This window comes from Myxine glutinosa, chromosome 7 (genome assembly GCF_964187855.1).
Source record: "Myxine glutinosa chromosome 7, kmMyxGlut1.1, whole genome shotgun sequence".
NCBI classification, from domain to species: domain Eukaryota; kingdom Metazoa; phylum Chordata; class Myxini; order Myxiniformes; family Myxinidae; genus Myxine; species Myxine glutinosa.
In genome coordinates this window covers 190,812,525-190,837,431 of record NC_136267.1, presented here as the reverse complement: position 1 = coordinate 190,837,431, position 24,907 = coordinate 190,812,525, and the positions used below count along the sequence as shown (strand labels likewise).

At 45.8% G+C, this 24,907-nt stretch overlaps 1 protein-coding gene across 7 annotated transcripts in view; it reads left to right on the top strand.

Annotated features, from left to right (window-relative positions):
- Window positions 1-24,907, top strand: part of LOC137431911 (protein ITPRID2) — a 227,741-nt gene that overhangs the window by 50,015 nt on the left and 152,819 nt on the right. For all 7 annotated transcript variants that reach the window (XR_010985368.2, XR_013624197.1, XR_010985367.2 and 4 more), the window contains exon 3: window positions 6,944-6,992. Coding sequence is in view for 1 of the 7 variants with exons in the window: in XM_068123744.2 (XP_067979845.2) it covers window positions 6,944-6,992 (49 nt within the window). In the remaining 6 variants the exon portion in view is untranslated. The remainder of the gene's footprint in view (window positions 1-6,943; window positions 6,993-24,907) is intronic.

The window sequence follows — 24,907 nt, the reverse complement described above, 5'->3', positions numbered from 1 at the left end:
TTAAATATGGCCACCCTGTCGCGCCCATTTTTGGGCGTGCAACGCCCAAATGCAATCCCAAACTAGTTTACGTCTTAAAGATGCTGCATAACAAGTTTCATCAAATTTCATCAATATTTGTGACTTTTAGAGTATAGACGTCGAATTGTTTACAGACGACAGACCGACAGACGACGGACGACGGACACTGGGTGTCGACAAAAACACAGCTGGACATTGTCCAGTTGAGTTAACAAATCCATTTTGACATTATGGGGTATTTTGTGTAGATCAGTGACAAAAAAAATCTCAATTAAATCAATTTTAAATTCAGGCTGCAACACAACCAAATGTGAAAAAAGTTAAGGGATGTGAATACTTTCTAAAGGCACTGTATACAACATTGGAGTTCCCATAGCCCCGATTTGGGTGTTCTGCGCAACTCGATGATGTCTGTTCCCTGAATAAAGGGCATCACAATGTTCACGAGGCCCTGCACACAAGCCAAATGTATCACGTAATTAACCTAAACTAGCCGAAACCCGTGGAACATCCACGGAAGGGAGGATGTGGTGTATGGATAGAGTGTACCATTATGGATGGCATAGGGGATTTGCTTGTCCGAGTAAGAGTTAGGAAGAAAGATGAGAATGAAGAGTGCGTATATGAACAACGTATTTATTGCAATCTACTTAAATGACAACGCCACGATATACTTTTGAAAAATGAATGGATTCGTAATAGGAATCGGCATAGCACCACTCTGGCCACACTGGCGCAGTGGTATGTGTCAATGGAAAGGAACAGCAGTAGAACCATAGACTTTAAAAAAATGAACGGATTAGTAAATCGACTGGAATTAGTCCCATCCTGGCGCATTGGTAAGCGTCAATGTCAAGGCAGAGCAGTAGGAATATAATACAATGAACGCAGTATCAGAGGTTGAAATTATTTTAAAACTTCTGGATAAACAATGTTCGGGGTAATAGTCAAGCCTCTGGCGACTCCTTGCGTACTCGTATTATCAACCTTGATATACACATCTTTGAACAACCGTGCTCTTGAACATGCCACATATAACTGGCCGTGGGAGAAGACAGGAGCAGGCAAATAGATACCCAGTTTACGGAATGTTTAGAAATTATGGTAAACCCACCTGATGAGGTTTGCGTACACCGCGATCGACGACACCGGCACAAATGCATGCTCAGGATTGTCCACTCAGTGGATGGATTGCTTTCGCCTTTGACTGTCCAATCAGCGGACGGCTTGCTTCGCCTTCACCCAGCAGACGCCAATAACATGGCGTCGTATCGGCAGTTAATCGGATGCTTTTTGGCCCCAACGTCGGCTAATTCAGATTTTTCGCGTATGGCTGTACGTGATAAACAAAGAGTGCGGTTCGTAGATCGTAAATCCATTAGTGCCGTGGGCATCGGGTCACCGGGTGCGGCGTAAAAGGGATAACAAAGTCGAGTCCTTACGCTATTATTATATAGATATCGCATTGTCCTCGAACTGAACCACCTAACAATTACTGATTCTACACATTGATGCATATCATTACTTACAGCAGGTTGAAATGGAATGTGTGCACTGATGCTCACTTGCATGCATGCGTGTTTGCCGAGTATGTCAGAGCAGACCCCCCAAAATAGGTATTTGCTTTCTTCTCAGAAACTACACACACAATTTCAATGAAAATTGACCACAACCTTTACCACCCGTGATGTACCATAGTTTGTTCACGGCATTAAAAAAAATCTGCCCCTTTGGCATTCTACGGGAGGGTGCCCTCCAAAATAGGTATTTGCTTTCTCCTCAGAAACTACACACACGATTTCGATGAAACTTCACCACAACCTTAATCACCCATGATGTATCGATGTTTGTTCAAGGCATTGGAAAAATTGGGGTCTTAGGAGGTATATGGGGTTGGGGAGGGGGGGTTGCCCCCCAAAATAGTTATTTTTGTCCCCCGTCGCACCGCGGAGCGAAAGGGGAACTATGGTTTTCCCGTGCATGCGTGCGTGCGTGCGTAAGCGAAGGACCGAATTCTAATTTGGTGTGTGGGTGCAACCTACGTCAAAATCCAAGATGGCCACCGCCATCGTATGTCTGACGCCATGTATGTCTGGACCTTGTGAGCGGAATATCCTGAAAAATAATAGAAGTACCAACTTCTAATCTGGTGTGTGGGTGTATCTCGGCATAAGGAAGAACGCTATTGAAAATTGGGTCGCCATGTCAAAATCCAAGATGGCCACCACCATATATATGTCTGAACCTTGTGAGCGAAATATCTTCAAAAATAAACGAACTACTAACTTCTAATCTGGTGTGTGGGTGTATCTACGCATAAGGAAGAACGCTATCGAAAATTGGGTCGCCACGTCAAAATCCAAGATGGCCGCCGCCATGTATGTCTGAAACTTGTGAGCGAAATATCTTGAAAAATAAATGAACTACTAACTTCTAATCTGGTGTGCGGGTGTATCTATGCATAAGGGAGAACGCTATTGAAAATTGGGTCGCCACGTCAAAATCCAAGATGGCCGCCTTGCATCTTCCACTTTGTCAACTCGCATCACTTCACCGACGGGGGACCTAGGCGTAACGCTTCTTTTTCTTTGTTTAAAGTCTTATGATTATGTTGGTATGATTCTACATGCTGCCCTGTGTTCTAGCAACCATTGAAATTGGTTTAAAATACCCTTAGTCGGTGCAGTATTCTGTTTATTCTTCCAGGTGAGCGCCAGTGGTGTTGACCCTATGTTTTATTTTTGACCTGATTATCGACATATTAACTTTTTTCACTTAACTCAACGAAGGTTTGTCAGATCAGAACGAAATTGTCCTCTAGATAGACTAGACTTGTAGAGCAAGGTGCGTTTATGCACCAATTTGCAATTAGTTTTGAGTCAAGGATGCGGTCAAATATGGCCGACTGGCGGCTATTTTAGTTGTAAAAAAAAACTGATATTGACTACGGCCGCAACCATTTCTCAGATATGCATTTAACGATCTTGTTCAACTTGTTCAAACTTAGCACACAGGTAATGAATGATGGATTACATATGCCTCACATTTTTTTCGAGATCAGATCCAATATGGCCGACTGGCGGCCATTTTGTGACATAAACATGTCTCCAAACATTTCTCGGACATGCATGATCTGATTTTGTTCAATCTTGGCATAAACACAGCACATGACAGCATACACGTGCACTTTACTTTATTTTGTGATCTGATAAAATATGGCTGACTTGTCGACTGGCAGTAATTTTAGTTGTAAAAAAAATAACCCCCAATTATAGAACAACCGTTTCTGGGAAATGCATTTACCGATCTTGTGAAAACTTTGCACAAGGACAACACATGAAAGTACACAAATGTGGAAGATTTTTTTTTGTTGTTGTAAGATTATTATTATTATTATTATTATTATTATTATTACCTTCGCAAAAGCGGAAGGTTATGTTTTGATCGCTGTGTATTTATTTGTATGTCTGTGTGTGTGTGTGTGTGTATGTTATTCGCATAACTCAAAAAGTATTCAACCGATTCGCATGAAATTTGGTGGGATGATAGGTTATTATCCGGGAACCATTTGATTAGATTTTGGAATCGATCGGGTCAAAGGTCAAGGTCAAGGTCATGAAAAGGTCAAAATCGTCTTTTTACCATAGCGCGGTCAATTTGTGTCCAATTTGTATGAAACTAATGCCAAAATGTTCAGAATTCAATGCCCAATCTTGTGATATGCGACATGACACTCTGACGTCATAACCCTTGTTAGCGGTTGGGGGCCAAAGGTCAGGGGGGTCACGCCCTTGCAAAATGTGCGGTTTTTTTTAAATCATAACGCGGTCAATTCGGATCCAAATTGGATGAAAGTAGATGTGTCATTCTTATGTGTCATGATGTTTTCGACTGTTGGTGCAATTTGAAGAGATGAAAAACAGAACATATATATATATATGCATATTTTACAGTTGTAAGGATGCATGTAATAAACTTGGATTAGCAGCCGTAAACATGGTTCTTTCCGTGCAAATCAACGGGACTATGGCACAGTGACAACGAATCAGCGCCGAGATCTTGTAGTCATCGAGTGTCATTCCCTCGAATCTTGCTACACAGATCTTGTAGTCTTTTATTTTGGCAACAAAAGTAGCTGCGGCGAAGGTATGCGCTCTACCGAGTGCCCGTTCTAGTTATTATTATTTTTATTTTTTTTAATTTTTGAAATCTGACCAAAGATGGCCGACCTCAGGCCTTTAACACTGTGCAGCAAATTTGCTGAAATCATGGGGACGAGGACATTTTGTCTTTTTCTTCTTGCTTATTTGTAATCTTTAAAGGTCCAAATGGTCTAATGCTCTAAAGTCTAAATGGTCGATGTTCCAAGCTGTCTAATCTGTCAGAAAGGTTTAAGGGGTCTTAGTGGTCTTTAAGTGGTCTTAGTGGTCCCTGGTGTTGGCTTAGCGGTTAGGGTGCCGGCTTGGGATCCTAGGATCCTGGGTTCGAATCCCGGTCGATCGCTGAATTAATGCCAGGGGGGTTGACTCAGCCTGTCATCCTTCCGAGGTCGGCAAATTGAGTACCAGCTTGCTGGGATGAATGATCACGGTGTGTACCCCGATTTAGAATAGGTACACCGTATCCCTGCGCATCGTAAGAGCGTGACCAAGGGTTGGCGTCAGGAAGGGCATCCGGCCATAAAAATATTGCCTCAAACAGGGAACCATGATTGTCATGGGGCCTGCAAGGCTAACCCCCGCTCTAGCGGGGAAAATGGCCTTAAAAACGATCATTCATTCATTCATAGTGGTGCCAAGGTCTAAGGAGTCTTAAGGGACTTGAGGGATGTAAAGGTCTGAATGTTATTGGCATCTAAAGGGTATAAAATGTCTGAAGGGTGAAGGGAACTAAAGTTGTCAAAAGTATTGAAAGGTCTTAAAGGTGAAAGGGTCTTGGGGGGGGGGGGGGGTCTTCAGGATCTTAAGGATATTGGGATCTAAAAAGTCTCCAGGGTCTTATGGCTTTTTGGGTCATAAGGGACTTTAGTATATTTTGGATTTTCGGAATCTCCAGGGTCTTTGGGGGTGGGGGGGGGGGGGGTATTTAGGGGTCCTTGTGTTCTTAAGTCTTAGAGTCTTCACAGTGACTAACTCCAGAGGGTTGCAAGGTACATTCCAATAGTATGTAATTAATAGACGCACATGTAGTCAGGATGCAACTCGTGTACAAACAGTACGTAATTAATACAAATATAGTCACATGGCTTCACGGCGAGACGGGCGGCTTCACGGACGGACGGATGGCTTCACTGACCGTGTTTTTCGTTTTTAGGTCATCATCTTTATTCTCGAAGAGGTGACCTTATAAAATGGGTCATGATTATATATACAGTATAGTGATGGAATGATTGGGACACACTTTCTTAATTTACACTCTATCCCTAAATGTTGATTGTCAAGGTCATGTGGTGTTCTGAAATGAATATGGCCATCATTAGATGACGTGTGCTAGGGGAGGCTTACCTGTGGTGATTGGATTGTGATCGCATATGCACAACATGACCAGAAGTATGTTGGAAGGGACACCCGAACATCACACATGTCATTCCAAATTCATGGGCATTAATATGGAGTTGGTCCCCACTTTGCTGCTATAACAGCCTCCACTCTTCTGAGAAGGCTTTCCACTACATGTTAGAACATTACTGCAGGGAGTTGCTTATATTCAGTCACAAGAGCATTAGTGAGGTCGGGCACTGATGTTGGGCGATTAGGCCTGGCTCGCTGTCGGAGTTCCAATTCAACCCAAAGGTGTTCGATGGGGTTCAGGTCATGGCTCTGTACAGGCCAGTCAAGTTCTTCCACACCGATCTTGACACACCATTTCTGTATGGACCTTGCTTTGTGCATGGGGGAATTATTATGCTGAAACAGGAAAGGGCCTTCCCCCAAGCTGTTGCCACAAAGTTGGAAGCACACAATCGTCTAGAATGTCGTTGTATGCTGTAGCGTTAAGATTTCCGTTCACTGGAACCAAGTGGCTGAGCCCGAACCATAAAAAAACAGCCCGAGACCATTATTCCTCCTCCACCAAACTTTACATTTGGCACTATTTATTCAGGCAGTTGCGTTCTGGCATCTGCCAAACCCAGATTCGTCCGTCGGACTGCCAGATGGTGAAGCGTGATTCATCACTCCAGAGAACGCGTTTCCACTGCTCCGGAGTCCAATGGCGGTGAGCTTTACACCACTCCAGCCGATGTTTGGCATTGCGCATGGTGATCCTAGGCTTGTGTGCGGCTGCTCAGCCATGGAAACCCATTTCATGAACCTCCCGATGAACAGTTGTTGTGCTGACGTTGCTTCCAGAGGCAGTTTGGAACTCGGTAACGAGTGTTGCAACCGAGGACAGACAATTTTTACGCGCTTCAGCACTCGGCGGTCCCGTTCTGTGAGCCTGTGTGGCCTACCACTTCACCGCTGAGCCGTTGTTGCTCATAGACGTTTCCACTTCACAATAACAGCACTTACAGTTGACCGGGGCAGCTCTTGCAGGGCAGCAATTTGACGAACTGACTTGTTGGAAAGGTGGCATCTTGTGACTGTGCCTCGTTGAAATTCGCTGATCTTCAGTACGGCCAATTCTACTGCCAATGTTTGTCTATGGAGATTCCATAGCTGTGTGCTTAATTATATATAACTGTCAGCAATGGGTGTGGCTGAAATAGCCGAATCCACCAATTAGAAGGGGTGTCCGCATACTTTTGGTAATGTGGTGTATCTTGTTCTGTTTGTCATTTTATCTTTAGCATTTTCAATGTTTCACCATGGTTGCATGAGAGATGAATGTTGGATATTGGTGATCTTTGTGAACCGTGTTGTCTACCTTGATGCTGCGATTAATTTTCTCTTCCTGACTTTGAATGAAAATTTTCTTTCAGGATCAGAAACAAATGAACAAAGTGTTCAACAATGGCTGTTACACTCTCTGTAAGTATTATTCTTGATGAGAAGCATTGTTGAATGCCAGAAATGAATAAGTATCTGCAATTTGATTATCTTGTCCTTTTGATAGTCTTGTATACAATGGACTAAGCATATCATGAATGCATTTTATTTTATTTTAATAATGCTGTTTAATTTTAAGTCATGAATGTTTAATTAGTTTTAAATTTTCTTCATGCCTTGAACAATTCTGATTAATGTTCGTGCTACCTATGGTGATGCATATTTGGGGATACTTTGTTGGCCTATACAAAAAGTTTTGGACTAAAAACAACAACAAAAAAAACAAAGCATGTCCTCCCCGGTAGGTGGAGGTTGCATGTGCATGTGCGTGTGTGTTGTTGTGTGGTGTGTTTGCATTGTGTGGTGGAGCTGTAAATTGGTGTGCAATTTAAGTTTTGTGGTGGAGAATGCTTGCTGTGTTGATGTTATCCACTTACCTTTCCTTCGTTCCTCTCTTTTCCTTCCTTCCTTCCTTCCTCTTTTTTTTTTTTTTTTTTTTTGTATACTAGATCGAGGCTCGTGTAAGAGCTAACATTAATCTCAAAAAAAACAAAAACGGACATAAACATAAAATAAAGGGAGCGGGAGACAAGATGGGGGGAGAGAGGGAAGCACACAAGTACAACAGTGGAAAACGGACATCGGGAGATCTGTGGGAGGGAGAGGGCTTGGGGGGAGGGATGCATGGGAAAGGGGGTGGGGGAGATGTATAAAACACATGGACACTGCTAGGACTTCAAGGAAACAAGTCGGTATTTCAAGGAAGTGGATCTGGAGTGAAATTAACAGGGGTAGAAAAGATCAAGGTTTTGGATGGGGGAAGATAAGAGATGGTGGTGAACAGCTGTTTTAAAGACCTGGAGGGAGGAGTGGGATTGAAGAGAGTGAGAGAGTTTGTTCCAGAGGTGGGTGAAAAGAGGAATGAAAGAGTGAAGGTGAGCAGAGAGCCTAGATTTTGGCAGTTTAACCATAAGAGGGTTGCTGGCAGATCTTGTGCGACCTGTAGGAATATTTGGGGGACAGGGCACAGAGAGAGCTGGGGGAGCAAGGCCGGAGAGGAGTCGGTAGAAGACAGAAAGACCACCAACCTGCCTGTGGTGAGTAAGTGAAAGGCCCTCGGAGTTAGCTTCATCGCAGATTCCAATGATGCTGAAAGCTTTGGTTTCAACAGCGTAAAGCTGTGTTGGGCGTGAGGCAGGAGCACCAGCCCAGAGGGGAGAGCAGTTGTCCATTGAGCTGTGGATGAAAGCCTTGTATGTGGTGAGGAGCTCAGGTGTGCTGTATGTATGTGATGAAAGCCTTGTATGTCCTCTCTTACACCGTCCCATTTTTGACACTTTTATTTACTCATATTTAATTGGGATGTCAATGGTTTCATTTGTCAGGCCAACTCCCAGCCCTTCCACATGCAAAGCCTCAAACTCCAATCGCCACTGTTTGTTTGCCTTGACGTCTACTATGCGGATTTCCCCCATGGTCAAATTTTTGTCCCAATTGTACATGATGCTGTGCAATAGCATTGCACTCTTGTCCAACCACATTTCCCTTTCATGTTCATTCATTCTTTGCTTCAACTTTTTTCCAGTTTTATTGGTGCATGTTTCACCATGATACCTGCAGTGCCGTATATCACCACTGATTTATTACCAATCTGGATTTGGCCTTTTACATTAGTTATGACACTGCACATGGTGCACAGCGTTTTGTAAGCTCTCAGGATTTGTGCACCTCGCATTATCTTGGCGATTATTTTTGAGTATTCTGGATATTAAGGTAGTACACACGGACCACCCATATCCAGCTCTTTGTTTTTGTGATGGGGTTCTTGAAAACCGGTAACAAACTCTTGCCGTAGCTATTCTTTAATATGCTCTATTCTCGTTTTATATATTGGGTTCCAAATCTCCTAACCCTAACCCATGCACAGCATGTTATTGTACGAGAACGCGTCGTTTATGGCAAGTTGGTTTGAACGAAGTACCAACTTCTAATTTGGTGTGTGGGTGTACCTCGGCATAAGGAAGAAGGCTATTGAAAATTGGGTCGCCACGTCAAAATCCAAGATGGCCGCCGCCATATATGTCTGAACCTTGTGAGATGAATATCTTGAAAAATAAGCGAAGTACCAACTTCTAATCTGGTGTGTGGGTGTATCTGGGCACAAGGAAGAAAGCTGTTTAAAATTGGGTCGCCACGTCAAAATCCAAGATAGCCGCCGACATGTATGTCTGAACCTTGTGAGCGGAATATCTTGAAAAATAAGCGAAGTGCCAACTTCTAATCTGGTGTGTGGGTGTATCTCGGCATAAGGAAGAACGCTATTGAAAATTGGGTTGCCACGTCAAAATCCAAGATGGCCGCCTCCATGTATGTCTGAACCTTGTGAGCGGAATATCTTGAAAAATAAACGAACTACTAACTTCTAATTTGGTGTGTGGGTGTATCTACGCATAAGGGAGAACTGTATTGAAAATTGGATCGCCACGTCAAAATCCAAGATGGCTGCCTCGCCTCCTCCACTTTGTCAACTCACATCACTTCACCGACGGGGGACCTAGGCGTAACGCTTGTTTTAACGTATATTTAATAATGCTGCACCATTTCATACAAATAAACATGTAAAAAAAAAAACAAGAAAGGCTGTTTTTGGGTCAGTTTTTTTGGGAGCCTGGAACATATCCCCAATTTCCCCATACGTTTAATGATTCATCCAACGCGAATTCCTCCAACACAAGGTTATCCCAGAATGTAACCCCCACATGGGAGGAAGTTTAACTGTGTGTATATATATATATATATATATATATACCCTACATCTATCTATAATTCCAGTAATCTCTGTATGTCTGTGTGTATGTCTGTGTGTCTGTGTGTCTGTGACCGCTGTTTCTCGACAACCACGGGTCCGATATACTTTAACCTTGCCAGGTATATTGCTGGGGACCTGAGGATGTGCCTTTTCAAGGTTTCATATTAATCGGAGAAGTAGTTACCGAGCTATGTCCAAAAAACGATTCAACCAATCAGAGAGCAGCGAGCTATCACGTGTGCCGAACGTGCCGAACAGACTCTGCCTCGGACGGCACATTTGAGAGCGTATTCATTTATTTCACGTTGGCAAACTATGTTGCCGCTATGTTGGCGTTTAAACTATGTTTTTAAAACTAATTAAAACTAATTTGCGATTCTTTTGCTTTCCTGCGCGTTTGTGCACGCTATGGCGATTTCTTTACCAAACTCCGCAAGCCGTTCGCTTTGGACCAAACCATTTCATGTAAATAGAGGGGGGGGATTGTCACCGTACTCGCAAGCCGTTCGCTTTGGACCAAACCATTTCATGTAAATAGAGGGGGGGGGGGGGGGGGGATTGTCACCGTACTCGCAAGCCGTTCGCTTTGGACCAAACCATTTCATGTAAATAGAGGGGGGGGGATTGTCACCGTACTCGCAAGCCGTTCGCTTTGGCTTTGCGAATGGACCAAACCATTTCATGTAAACAGAGGGGGGGGGATATAATTTTAGATATATATATAGTACGGGCATGCCCTAGTATCTAAAATACCTTTAAGGATCTAATTATTAAAAAAAAAAAAAAGTCTGCAAGCCACTGCTTTTTCTTGTCTGTGGAAGTTTCAAAATTCTTGTCTGTGAGCTAAAGAAAATTTAAAAAAACCTCAGTCTTTGTGTGAGCTCTATTACTGCGTTGGCCTGTTTGTGTGTCTTACGCAACATGTCCGTTGGGATACACATTAGTTAACAGCAGGACATTGTTGTCATTGTGAAGGCCAAAAGTGAGGCGTGCTTCGAGCTCTCCACGGCATCGAAGTTTGAGTGTTTTCCCATTCTTGTCTTTGTCAAATTTCCACTGGTTATTTTGCTGTGTACGTGTTATTGTGTGTTTCTGGTTGGTGTTGGTTTGTGGTTCGTGCAAACTTGTGTGTAATTAATCGTTTTCTGGGTCGTACCTCGTGCGCGGCCTGGTGACTTGGGGCTTCCCTCCCCCCGTCGGTGTTTTTTCGGTTTGGGTTATTTCCTTCGCTGTATTGCTTGTTTCTTTTATTTTGTTTTCTCCCCCTCACCTCACCTCCCAAGACAAAGAATTCTATATTGATTCTTTCTCTCCTCCCGGACACGTGCTTGTTCGCTCTCCTCCTCGTCTCGGCTTGTGCCCCGCCCCCTGTATCTCGTTTTTCTTCCGCCTCTGCTCCTTTCTCAAATCCACGTTCTCGCTTGGAGACTTTTCCCGGATTGTTTTTCATGATTTTCATGGTTCTGTTTGGATATTGTTGGAATATGTTTAAACCGCAGCCGTGATGCTGACCCCCCCCCCCCCCCCCCCCCAGAATTTCCATGTTTTAAACGTTTCCCAGTGTGTACCCTGGTCAGAATAGGTACACCATATCCCTGCGTGTCGTAAGAGACGACTAAGAGGGTTGGCGTCAGGAAGGGCATCCGGCCATAAAAACATTGCCTCAAAAAGAGAACCATGACAATTACAAGTACATATGGGCAGGGTGCAGCCTGAAGTGGAGATCGTTTTCTGAGGTTTGGGACATGGAATGTAGGGACAATGACAGGGAGATCAGGAGAAGTGATGGAAGTATTGGTCAGAAGAAGAGTGGACATATGTTGTGTGCAAGAGACGAGATGGAAGGGAAGTGGTGTGAGAATGGTGAAGGGTAGGCAGGGACAGAAATACAAGTTTGTGTGGCAAGGGTGCCCGGAGGGCGTGAATGGTGTTGGTGTCCTGTTTTCTGAGGAGTTTGTAGACAGTGTGGTGAGTGTGACTAGAGTGAGTGATAGGTTGATAATGGTGAAAATGATGATTGGAAAGCTCTTGGTGAACGTCATCTCGGGATATGCTCCGCAGGTTGGTCGAAGCGATGAAGAGAAGGACAAGTTCTGGTGTGCGATAGAGAAGCTGATGGAAAACGTGAAAGATGAGGAAGTTGTTGTGGTGGGAGGAGACCTGAATGGACATGTGGGAAGGAGTATGGATGGTTTTGAGGGAGTTCATGGGGGTTACGGATATGGTGTGAGAAATGGAGAAGGTGAAAGGATTTTGGAGGTTGCTGATGGAGCTGATTTGTTGATTTGTAATACTCAGTTCCAGAAAGAGGATAATAAGCTTGTTACATACACGTCAGGTGGCTCGACGACAACCGTTGACTACCTGATGGTGCGTAGGCGAGATAGGGGGCACCTCCGGGACACACAGGTGATCCCGGGGGAGGAGGCTGTTTCACAGCACCACTTGGTTTTCTGCGACGTAATGGTGAAAGGTGCGAGGAGAGCGTGGCGGTTGAAGTACCAACCGAGAATGAAGGTGTGGAGGCTGAAAGAGGCGACAGTAAGGGAGGCATTAAAAGAGAGGCTGAGTAGGGTAGAGGATGATGTGGTTGAGCTTGAAAGTGGTTGGATGTCAATGAAAGCTAGTCTGTTGGGAGCTGTTGGTGAGGTATGTGGATGGACAAAAGGACCACCGAGGCACTCGGAAACATGGTGGTGGGATGATGAAGTTGGAAAGAGGATTGACGAGAAGAGGAAGAAGTTCAAGGAGTGGCAGAAGGCGAAGGGTACGGGAGCAGAAACAGCAGAGCATGAAAGTTATAATGCAGCCAAGAAGGCTGCAAAGAAAGAGGTAGCAAAGGCGCAGGAGGCATGTAGGAAAATGTTCGGAGAACGCTTGGATTCGGAAGAGGGTCAAAAAGCAGTATTCAGGATTGCAAAGCACATAGCGAAAGAGAGGTGTGATGTGATGGGGGTGAGTTGCTTGAAGGATGAAGTGGGACAAATCGTTGTTGACCCAGATGGAATTAAAGGAAGATGGAAAAGATATATGGAAATGCTGTTGAATACAGAGAATGAATGGGATGGCAACATAGAGAGTAAGCCAGTTTTAGGACCGGCAGAGAAGATAACTGAGAATGAAGTTGAGGAAGCGATAAAAGCAATGAAGAGTGGAAAAGCGGGAGGGCCGACGGGAGTTTTGGGAGATATGTTGAAGGCAGCGGGAAGTTGGGGTGTGAACAGAATGACAGAGATCTGTAATCTGGTGGTGAAAGAAGGCCGCATTCCAGTGGATTGGGAACTGAGTACCCTCGTCCCTCTATACAAGGGGAAAGGTGACCCTCTGGAGTGTGGCTCGTACCGAGCGATAAAGTTATTGGAGCATGGAATGAAGGTATTGGAAAGGGTGTTGGAGAGGAGGATAAGGAAGAAAGTGAAGATCGACGAAATGCAGTTTGGATTTATGCCAGGAAGAGGAACGACAGATGCGCTTTTCATTGTGAGGCAGTTGCAGGAGAAGTACATGGAGAAGAGGAAGAAGTTGTTTCTTGGGTTTGTTGATCTGGAGAAAGCATTCGATAGGGTTCCACACAAAGTATTGACATGGGCATTGAGGAAGTTAGGAGTGGAGGAATGGTTGATCATAGTAGTGATGGCAATGTACAAAAGAGCGCGCACAGCTGTAAGGACGAAGGATGGGAACAGTGGTGAGTTTGAGGTGAAGGTGGGAGTGCATCAGGGGTCGGTACTAAGTCCACTACTATTTGTAGCTGTGATGGAGGTGCTGGCTCAGAACGTAAAGGAGGGTTTACCGTGGGAGTTGTTGTATGCAGCTGATCTGGTGTTGATTGCGGAAAGTATGGATGGACTGAAGGAAAAGATGAACAAGTGGAAGGAATGTATGGAGACAAAAGGTCTGAAGGTGAATATCGGAAAGACGAAGGTGATGGCAAGTGGTAAAGCATGTGGTGAGGTGGAAAGAACTGGGAAGTGGCCGTGTGCAGGAAGGGTGTCGGAGTGAACTCCATTCAATGTACAATGTGCGCTGAGTGGGTTCATCAAAAATGTAGTGGTCTGAGAGGATCATTTACCAGTGTGGCAGCTACATTCAAATGTAAGGTGTGCACAGAGGGAGCTGCAGATTGAGGAAATGTTGAGTTGGATCTTGGAGACGGCGTGAAGCTGGAAGGTGTGAAAACATTTTGCTACCTCGGAGACATGCTGAATGGAGAAGGTGGATCAGACTCTGCAACGGTTGCTCGAGTGAGATGTGCATGGAAGAAGTTTCGGGAACTGAGTGGCGTGCTGATGAGGAGGAGAGTGTCGCTGAAGCTGAAGGGAAAGGTGTATTGCTGCATGTGTGAGAAGTGTTATGATTTATGGGAGCGAGACATGGGTAATGAACGTAGAGCAGCAACGAAGGCTGGAAAGGGTGGAAATGCGAATGGTTCAATGGATGTGCGGAGTATCGTTGAGAGAGAGGAAGACAAATGATGAATTGCGAAAGATGATGGGAATATTGCCTGTGATTGATGCTGTGAAGAGGAACAGGTTGAGATGGTTTGGTCATGTGTTGAGGAAGGATGAAAGTGACTGGTTGAGAAGAGTGATTGAAGTTAATGTAGAAGGAAGTAGAGGACGGGGAAGACCGAGAAAGACTTGGCTAAAGATGGTGGAAGAAGAAATGCGGGCAAGGGGGTTAACAAGGAGAGATGCAAAAAATAGGGCAAAATGGAGAAGATTGTCATTGGGACCGCAAGGCTAACCCCCGCTCTAGCAGGGAAAATGGCCTTAAAATGCATGTTGTTGTTGTATGTGTGTATATATATATATATATATATATATATATATATATATATATATATATATACATATACATATTGTTGCGGTTTTGAGAACCCACACTTGTTGTAAATATCACATCATTAAAGGTTAAAGGTAGCATCCCATCGGTAGGCCACAAGCAACATGTAGGTCACCATAGGACATCAGTTATTTCATAATATGTGTATAGATGAGGACATTTTCCCAATAGTTGAATCTACGTTGTGTCAATCAAATAAGAAGTAGGCCCTTTCGTCCATTTTGCCAGCCTCCCCTCCAAGCGACGCCATTAAGCGCTAGCCATCGCCCTCGCCCTTTCGGGCCAGCGGCGTTTGCAACCTCGCTGGGCTTCCGCCCAAACCAGCCCTCGCTGCGCTTGAGCTTGCTCAACACCGCCATAAGCCACGAGGTGAGGCCCGGAAAAAGGGGGTGGAGCGCCAGGGAGAAGGTGTGGCCACGTCACCCAGCCGTCAGGGCGGGGCCGGTAAGCGATAACCAGCCAACCAGGGCTGGAGTGACATCGCCTGACAGGCGTGGCTTTGGGGCTTGCGGAGCGGAGCGTTCGCTGGCTTACTTATAAAAGCCAGCACACAATGCCCTTCTACAGGACTTACCGAGGAGGCTTGTGCTGAGAGGACCTGGACAATTGGCAGCGTGATACAGGACTGAGGTGATTTGCAGGACTGTGCACAGAGGAAGCCTATGCGCTTGATCAAAGAGGGCTCGCTGGCATTGGTATTTCAAAGCAGGACATTGGAGAGGGGGCGTTTGGCACGAGTCGTGCGAATATTACGTACGCCACCAGGATACCAGCCTTCCCCCCATGATATAATTGTCCGTTCGCGTTGCGTTACGTGAAGAGCTGCCTGCCGGGTTTTCCATCGCCTTGACCGGAGCCGGACTGGAGCCTGGGCGCGCTGGTGACCATCAACCTACCATCTGCAATCCCCGTGTGAGTGACTGTGTGTGACGGGCCCGTTTGTCCAGGGTATAAGTTAAGACTGTAATTAAGACTGCCCTGTGTGCTTTTCCTTCCTCTTTCTTTCTTGTACATTCCTTTCGTTTCCTCTTCTTCTTCTTGTACAAAGTGTAATAAATTGCTCTGTTCATCCTATTTTCCTGGTTTCCTCTTATCCGATCGCATCACTTTTCTCTAATTGGGTAAGCGTGGCACGATCGCAACCGCTTAGAATCGGGTCGAGTCACCTGGTAACAGCTCGGATCGCGGATTGCTATCCGCTCGGCATATTCCATCCATATCCGTGATTATTTCCTCGTTTCCGGTTGGCGTTAGTACTTAGGTAGTAGCGAATCCCTAGGCCTAACAAACCCTACCTAACGCCGTGCCGGGAAGGACGTTATAACTTCCAGGACTCACGTCGGCCAGATAAAAGGACAAAGGGATTAACCCCCTCTTGATAAGGGGAGAGCCGACGTCGGAGATCCGCAACAATATATTAGGGTGGTCCAAAAATGAACTAAAAAAAAAAAAACCTTTGAATTCCTATTCTCCACAAGGCTCTTTCTGTTCGATATCACAAAAGAAGCCTACAAGCAAAAAATCCGGAAGATCGGCCAATATTTAAAGGTCGCAACCTCAAAGTCAAGACCTCTAAATTCCATAATTTCACTCATTTTATGTAAATTTTACGTAAACGTAAAGAGCCAAAAACAATACCTACTATGACTTGTCGCAAGCCACCGAAAAAGCTTTCCAGTTCTGACAAAGTTGTCTTTCATAAAGAAAGAGTAACCGGTGTGACGTTGTTTGTTTATATGAAATGATTTTGTTCAGTCGTATTAACTGCTATTACATGCATGTTATCCATATATATTTTTTTGTTTGTTTGTTTGTTTGGCTGCGCAAGCTAATCTCCTGAACGGTGAAAGATAGGAGGCCCCGGAAGGTGGTTATAGGCTAGGTGGCGAGGCCGCTTTGGCCGGGCTGGGCCCATTTCACAATTAAAAGCTGAGCTGAATTAATAGTAGTCAATCTAATACGGCCGCGAGTAAAAGCTGAATTATAGTAGTCAATCTTCTACAGCCGTAGGGTAAAAGCTGAATTATAGTAGTAAATTCATTCAAAAAGAACCCGGGCAACACCATGTGCTTTTGGCTAGTTATGATTATTATTATATACATAAAATAAAGTTTTTGTTTGTTTGTCTGCATGCGCTACTCTCCTGAACGGTGAAAGATAGGAGGAAACCTCTGAAACAAAAAATGTCGGGACGGGCCCCGGGAAGGTTATCGGCTGGATTGGTGAGGCCGCTTCGGCCGGGCTGGGCCTCATGCTGACAAGCTGACGTTGAAACACACACCCTCAACCACTCACTCATATACACAAAATAAGAAATAATAATGGTAAAAAAAACCCCCCAAAAAAACAAAAAAAACACACACAACCAACCTACACCGTTCGACGGGCCTCCATAAACTTCCTCCATATCCAAAATGAGCCTTTCAAGGCAACCTGGGCCACCTTGTCACACATCCTCCTTCTTTCTGTCCCACACACTCCCAGCCTAGCAAGAAATGCAGAAAAGGAATTTGCCAATATACCCTCTACACCCCACCTCAAATGGCTGACACAAAACTCGCCAACCCTTCTCCCGGCACTCTGCCTCCAGCTCACTGTACTTTCCTCTCTTCCTCTCCTGCACCTCCTCCATGTTCTCTTCCCAAGGTACCGACAACTCCCCTAAGATGACCTGTCTTGTTGCACTTGACCAAATGACAATGTCAGGCCGCAACCTTGTCACACAGATCTCCTCTGGGAATACCAATTGTGGCTTTAGGTCTGCCACCACCTGCCAATCACAAGCATCTGACAGCCCTCTTGCTTTCCACCTCCTCCTCTTTCCACCTCTTTCCACTTGGCCCTCTTTGACAAACCACACCTCTCCCCCATCAGTCTCCTTCTCCACTCTTCTCTCTCTCAACCTCAGCACCGCTTGTTGCACCATCTGCACCACCACCGCCAGCACCTGATCATGTCGCCACCTGTATCTTCCTGCTGCCAATGCTACTGAGCATGCACTCAGTGCATGCTGCACCGTTCCCACACCTCCACACAAATAACATCTCTCCTCCTGCAACAACCCCCACAATCTCAAGTTTACTGGTGATGGAAGCACATCATACGTTGCCGCAACAGGAAATTCAACAATATTGGCTCCATCCTCCAAATTTCTTGCCACTTCAATATCCTCACCCGCACACCTTCCCACTTAGTCCAAGCACCTTGCTGTGCCTGACCGACTGCTTTCACATATCTCCCCTCCTCTTCCTTTCTTCTCAACTCCCTCTCAACCATCTTCCTCCTCTCTTTCACACATGCCTTTCCCCATCGCTCATGCTCCATCCCCCCCAAGCCATGCTTCCCATGCTGTACCATCCCCATGCCCTCCTCCTGTTGCAACCGCTCCTCCATCTCGTCCACCTCTGCTCTTGCATTCCACTTCCGACTTCCCTTCTTCTCTGGGAGAGCATTCTTTACCACTGCATCACTTGAATCCCGCAACATCATGAACTCCCGCACCCTCACCACCTTAAACTCCTCGGTTAATGATGTCAAGGGAAACTGGAGTTTTCCACCCTGACCATAAAAGGCAATGTTCGTCAAACAGCGTGGCACTCCCAACCACCTCCTCACAAACCCACTCACCGCAACCTCCATCCTCTCTACATGCCCAATCGCAATATCATACATCATCAATGGCCACAATACTCGTGGGATCAATCCAAACTTCAAACACCATACCTTCAACTTACCTGGCAAACCACATCCATCAATCCTCTTCAAACCTCTCAAAAGCTTGTTTCTCACCTTCTCCACTCTTCCCACATCATTCAACTCCACTGTATACCAATATACCATCATCCCAAACTCTTCACAGGGGCCTCTACCAATGATGGAACCACCTCCCCTCCAAGCTCAAACCTGTGCATGTTATCCACCACTCCTCGGCTCACTATCACACTCGCTTTCTTGCTTTAAATCCCATTCTTGCCCACCGCATCAACCTTTCCAGTCGTCCCAGTACCTCTACTGCTGCATCAGCGGACTGTTGGACAACTGTCAGGTCATCCATGAAAGCAAACATTGCTGGCAACCTCTGACCAGGGGCTAGCTCCACTTCTTTCCCATGTCCACTCACCGCACGTATCAACAACTCCATAACCAGCACAAACAAAATCGGGGAGATGGTACATCCCATCGGGATCCCCACTTCCAACTTCTGCCACTCTGTTGCATAGGACTGTGTCGCAAACCACATCCAAAACTGATCATAATATGCCATCAAAAAATCCCTAAATCTCCGTGGCACCCAAAATAAATCCATGGCATACCTGATCAAGGCATGTGGCACTGACCCATATGCATTCTCCAAATCCAGCCATACCACCGCCACATCCTTCTTTTGCCTCTTTGCCTCCTGTAACACTTGCCAGACCATTGCCGAGTGTGCAATGCATCCTCGTGATCCTGGTATTCCTGCCTTCTGCACAGAACCATCCACAAAACCATTCCCTCTGATGAAGCCTGAGAGCCGTGCCGCAAAGACACTCATCAATATCTTCCCATCTACATCGAGCAATGATATTGGTCTAAACTGCTCCAGTGTCACAGCCTCCTCCTGCTTTGGAATATAAACTCCTTCCGCCCTAGTCCATTGACTGGGCAACACTCCTTGCCTCCATACCACCTTCAGAGCCTTCCACAGATACTGCCTGATGCCTTCACAACTCTTAAACACCTTGTATGGCACTCCACTTGGTCCGGGAGCCGATGCCGTCCGTGCCTTCCTCAAAACTGCCTCAATCTCAGACATCTTTGGCTCTGACAAATCAAATGGAACACCTGGCTCTGTCGGTCTCACCAATCCTTCGATGTCCTCCACCACTTCGTTCCTCCTTGTGTCTGCCTACGTGACACGCAGGTGACCTTCCAACTCTTCCTTTGGTACCTTCAGTACACAACATGGTGGAACACTCAAACACCCACCTTTATACCCTTCACCACTCACCAACAAAACACACCAGATCATTCATACACACACATACACACCCATACACACACATACACACACATACATACAGAACACCAACCAAACAACCACCTACACTTACATCATACACCACTCAACACACAAAAACACACACTCATGCAAAAATTAATTCATGCAAAAACACACACCCTCACCCACTCACTCATATACCCAAAATAAGAAATAATAATGGTAACAAAAAAAAAACAAAAAAAAACACAACCAACCTACACCGTTCGACGTGCCTCCATAAACTTCCTCCATCTCCAAAATGAGCCTTTCAAGGCAACCTGGGCCACCTTGTGTCACACATCCTCCTTCTTTCTGTTCCACACACTCCCAGCCTAGCAAAAAATGCAGAAAAGGAATTGCCAATATACCCTCTACACCCCACCTCAAATGGCTGACACAAAACTCGCCAACCCTTCTCCCGGCACTCTGCCTCCAGCTCACTGTACTTTCCTCTTCCTCTCGTGCACCTCCTCCATGTTCTTTTCCCAAGGTACCGACAACTCCCCTAAGATGACCTGTCTTGTTGCACTTGACCAAATGACAATGTCAGGCCGCAACCTTGTCACACAGATCTCCTCTGGGAATACCAATTGTGGCTTTAGGTCTGCCACCACCTGCCAATCACAAGCATCTGACAGCTCTCTTAACTTAACATCATGACTCCTCTCGGGGCTCGGAGGTACACCGTGACCAGGGGGTCGGGGAGGAGCACGTAACATATGGAACACGGATAGCCTTGTGGAGAAAGATATTTTCAACTTTAATTTTTTTGGACCACCCTAATATATATAAACATTAGTTCAAAACACACCTGGTCACAAGTGTGCTGCACTGACCGGGTCCTCAGTCGAGGTCCTCAGCATCATCCCGTTTCGGCCCTTCAACCTCGATACGGTCAGCTAAGGTGGGCCAGCAGGGGCACGTACACATCCACATGCAGCAACTGCACCTGGATGCGTACATACCCCCACCCCCAGCCAGTGCGAACAACAACAACAACAACAATATATATATATATATATATATATACTGTCATGGCCAAAAATATTGGTACCCTTGCACTTTTTTTCAAATAATGCACCATTTCTTCCAGACAATTGTTGAAATTAAAAAATATTTTTGTATCCACATATGTATTTCTTTGGTTTGCAGTGGAACAAAACAAAAAAAGCTGAAAAAATACTAAATCTTAGCTTATTCCACACAGAAATCCTAAAATGGCTCGGACAATATTATTGGCACCTTTTGGAAGTTGTTAGAAATAATTAGTTTTCAAGCAGGTGATTCTTCTTTTATTTTGGAATTGAACTCACCTTTGGTGAGTTTTCAGTGCCTGCAATATAAAAATCACTCATTCAACCAGTTTGAATTGAGAAAAGGAGTCATGATGCTGATTTGTGTCACTGTGTGTACCACAATGAGCATGGAGAGAGAAAATAAAGAAAGCCAGAAAGTTTATCTCAGGAGGTCAGACACAAGATTGTTGACAAGCATGGACAATCTCAAGGCTACAAGTCCATCTCCAGAGACCTTGATGTTCCTGTGTCCACCATACGCAATGTTATCAGGAAGTTTAAGGTCCATGGCACTGTAGCCAACCTCCCTGGACATGGCCGCAAGAGAAAACTTGATCGAAGATTGCAGCGAAGGATTGTTCGAATGGTGGAGAAAGCACCTCAATCAACTGCCAAACAATTTCAAGCTCACCTTCAGACACAATGTACGACAGATTTAACTCGCACCATCTATTGCCAACTCGATGAAAGGGGGTTCTCTGCTAGGAGACACCAGGAGGACCCTACTGCTGAGAGAGACATAAGAAAGCCCAACTGGAGTTTGCCAAAATCCTTCTGGGAGAATGTCCTGTTGTCAGATGAGACCAAATTAGACCTTTTTGGTAAAGCACATCATCTCTATGTTTTTATTTTTTTTGTATACTGAATCGATGCTCGTGAAAGAGCTAACATTTACTTCACAAACAAATCAACCAGACAAACATAATATATAAAAAGAGGGAGCGGAAGACAAGATGGGGAGAGAAGGGGAAGCACATGAACACAACATTTGAGAGCAGGGAGATGTGTGGAAGGGAGAGGGCTTGGGGGGAGGAGGTGTGGGAAGGGGGGGGGGGGGGGGGGAGGGAGAAGTATAAAACTCAAGGACACCAAGGACTTCCAGGACAGAAGTTGGTATTTCAAAAAAGTGGAATTGGGGTGAAATTAGCGGGGGTAGAAAAGATCAAGGTTTTGGATGGGGGAAGATAAGAGATGGTGGTGAACAGCTGTTTTAAAGACCTGGAGGGTGGAGTGGGATTGAAGAGAGTGAGGGAGTTTGTTCCAGAGGCGGGAGAAAAGAGGAATGAAGGAGTGAAGGTGAGCAGAGAGTCTTGATTTTGGCAGTTTGACCATAAGAGGGTTGCAGGCAGATCTTGTGCGACCTGTAGGAATATTTGCGGGACAGAGCCCAGAGAGAGCTGGGGGGGCAAGGCCAGAGAGGAGTCGGTAGAAGACGGAAAGACCACCAACCTGCCTGCGGTGAGTGTGAGAGGCCCTTGGAGTTAGCTTCATCGCGGGAGATTCCAATGATTCTGAATGCTTTGGTTTCAACAGCGTGAAGACAAGCTAGGTGTGAGGCAGGAGCACCAGCCCAGAGGGGAGAGCAGAATTCCATTGAGCTGCGGATGAAAGCCTTGTATGTGATGAGGAGCTCAGGTGTGCCAAGGAAGGACTTCGCACGACGGAGGATGCCCAGTCGGCGACTGGCTTTGGAGGCCAGATTTGAAATGTGGTTTTCCCAGGAAAGATCATGGCAGATAGTGAGACCCAAAAGCTTGAGTGACAGAACTTCTTGGAGAGGATTATTCAGAAAGTGGATGGGAGGGTTGTCCAGTCGGTCTTTTCGGAGAGACATCGTAAGAGTGTGAGATTTGTCAGGATTGAAAGACATGTTCCACTTGTTTGCCGAGTCTGTGATTTTGTCCAGGTCTGCAGAGAGTGAGGAGGCTGCAGACTGCTGATCTGAGGGATGAAGAATGGAGCGACAGAGAGTAGAGTCATCAGCAAAGAGATACAGAGGATTTTCAAGAGAGTCAGAGAGATCATTGATGAAGACCAGAAAAAGCACAGGGCCCAGAACACTGCCTTGGGGAACTCCAGCCTGAACAGGAAGAGGAGATGAGAGAAACCCATTCAGGGCCACACGTTGACTACGACTAGAGAGGAAGTTCGCCAGCCATGCGTGGAGATTTCCATGGATGCCAAAAGAGGAGAGTTTGGTGAGCAGAGCAGGGTGCCAGACCGTATCGAAGGCACGTGATATGTCAAGGGAGACTGCTCTAATTTCCTGTTTGGCATTGAGGACCTCCATCCATTGTTGAGAAAGCAGAAGCAGCATGTCCAGAGTAGAGTGTCTAGGTCTGAAACCAAATTGATGATCAGAGATCAAGCCATTGGAGAAGAGGAAAGATTTCATATCTGAAGCAATGATGGATTCCATGACTTTGCTGATAATTGGGAGAAGGCTGATTGGTCTGTAGTTGCTGGGATCTGTTTTTGCACCTTTTTTGTGCAAAGCGGTGATGTTGGCAGATTTCAAAGCAGATGGAAGATGACCTTGAGCAAAAGAGGGTGAAGAGAACAGAGAGAGGGCGTGAAAGAGCGGAAGAACAGGATTTTAGGACCCGTGGGCTGATGCCGTCAGGTCCAGTTGCAGAATCCAAGTCTAGGGTTGACAGAAACCTTTCCACCTTGTCAGGAGGAAAGGACATAGAGTCCAGGAGCAGCTGGGTGCGGTGGGCACAGAGAGGGATGGGTTTGGGACACAAGATTTAGAGGCAAACACAGAGTTGAGGCATTCAGCTTTTTCACGTGCGGAGTCAGCTGTGTGGCCATTTGAGGTGAGGGAGGGGATGGAGGGGGAACAAACACCAGAAACAGACTTGACCAGACGCCACCAGGATTTGGAAGAGGGAGACAGATAAGAGAGTTTGGTCCTGAGAGCGGAGAGATATTGTTTCCTGGCTCTCCTGAGGGTGGACACACACTTGTTTCGGGCTTTATGAAAGGAAATCAGATTTCCTTCCGTTGGATTTGCTTTCCAGGAGACGAAAGCAAGTTGTTTCTGGGCAATAGCCTCACCACAAGATTCCGTGTACCATGGACGGGAGGAAGGGTATGACAACTGAAGACGAGATGGGATAAATCTGTGCATGAGAGAGAGCAATTTACTTTGGAAGAATTCCCAGGATGAGTTGATGTCAGAGGCGGTAGAGATGGGAGACCAGTCCAGATGATTGATGGCTGCTTGAAGACCGTGCCAGTTGGCCTGAGTGAAATGCCAGACTCATCGCCGCTGAGGAGGCTCTCTGAGAATGGTCAGAGAGATGTCCACTTTAACAAGCACATGATCAGAAGAGCCGATTGGAGCAGAAGAAGAGCAGCAGACATTTTCAGGGAAGTTAGTCAAAACCAAGTCCAGAAGAGAAGATGCTCCGTTGACTGAAATCCGGGTCGGGAAATTGACAGATTGTGTCAGTCCCAGTGAGTCGCAGAAGTCCTTTGCTGAAGAGCCATGGCTGGTGAGAGAGGTGCCCACACCCAACCAACTGGCATGGTGACAGTTGAAATCACCACATATGAGGAAGAGAGAGTTGGGATGGGCAGATAAAAGTTGGTCCATATTCTCAGACAGCGAGATGTAGATGGAGTCATCACTGTTTGGTGGACGGTACAACACATATGAACAAAAGGTGGGAGCGAAGGGGAAGCCGTAGCCAAAGGTATTCCTGGGGGTGAGGTGGAGAGAGGGCAGTGCAGGGCGAGTGAGGAAGAGTTTTTTTATAAAGATAGCAAACCCACCTCCAGGACGAGGCTCAGGTCTATCATACCGGAGGAGGGAGTAACCTGGGAGAGATACCAAGGAATCAGAGACATCATGAAGGAGGAAAGTTTCTGTTAAGCAGATCACGTCTGGTTTGTCAGAAGCAACCTGTATGGAGAGATCAGACAAGTTTGAGCGAAGGCCCCGGATGTTTGAGGTCCATACTGTTAAGGAAGAGGAAGGGGGAGCATCGGATACAGAACAAGGGGGGGGGGGGGGGAGCGGTAGGGTAAGATGTGGAAGAGGAGGAAGAGGTAGGGAGAGCTGTTGAAGGTGTGTCAGAGATTACAGAATAGCTTGGAGAAAGGGAAGAATGGTGCGGACAAAAGGTTTGATGGTGAT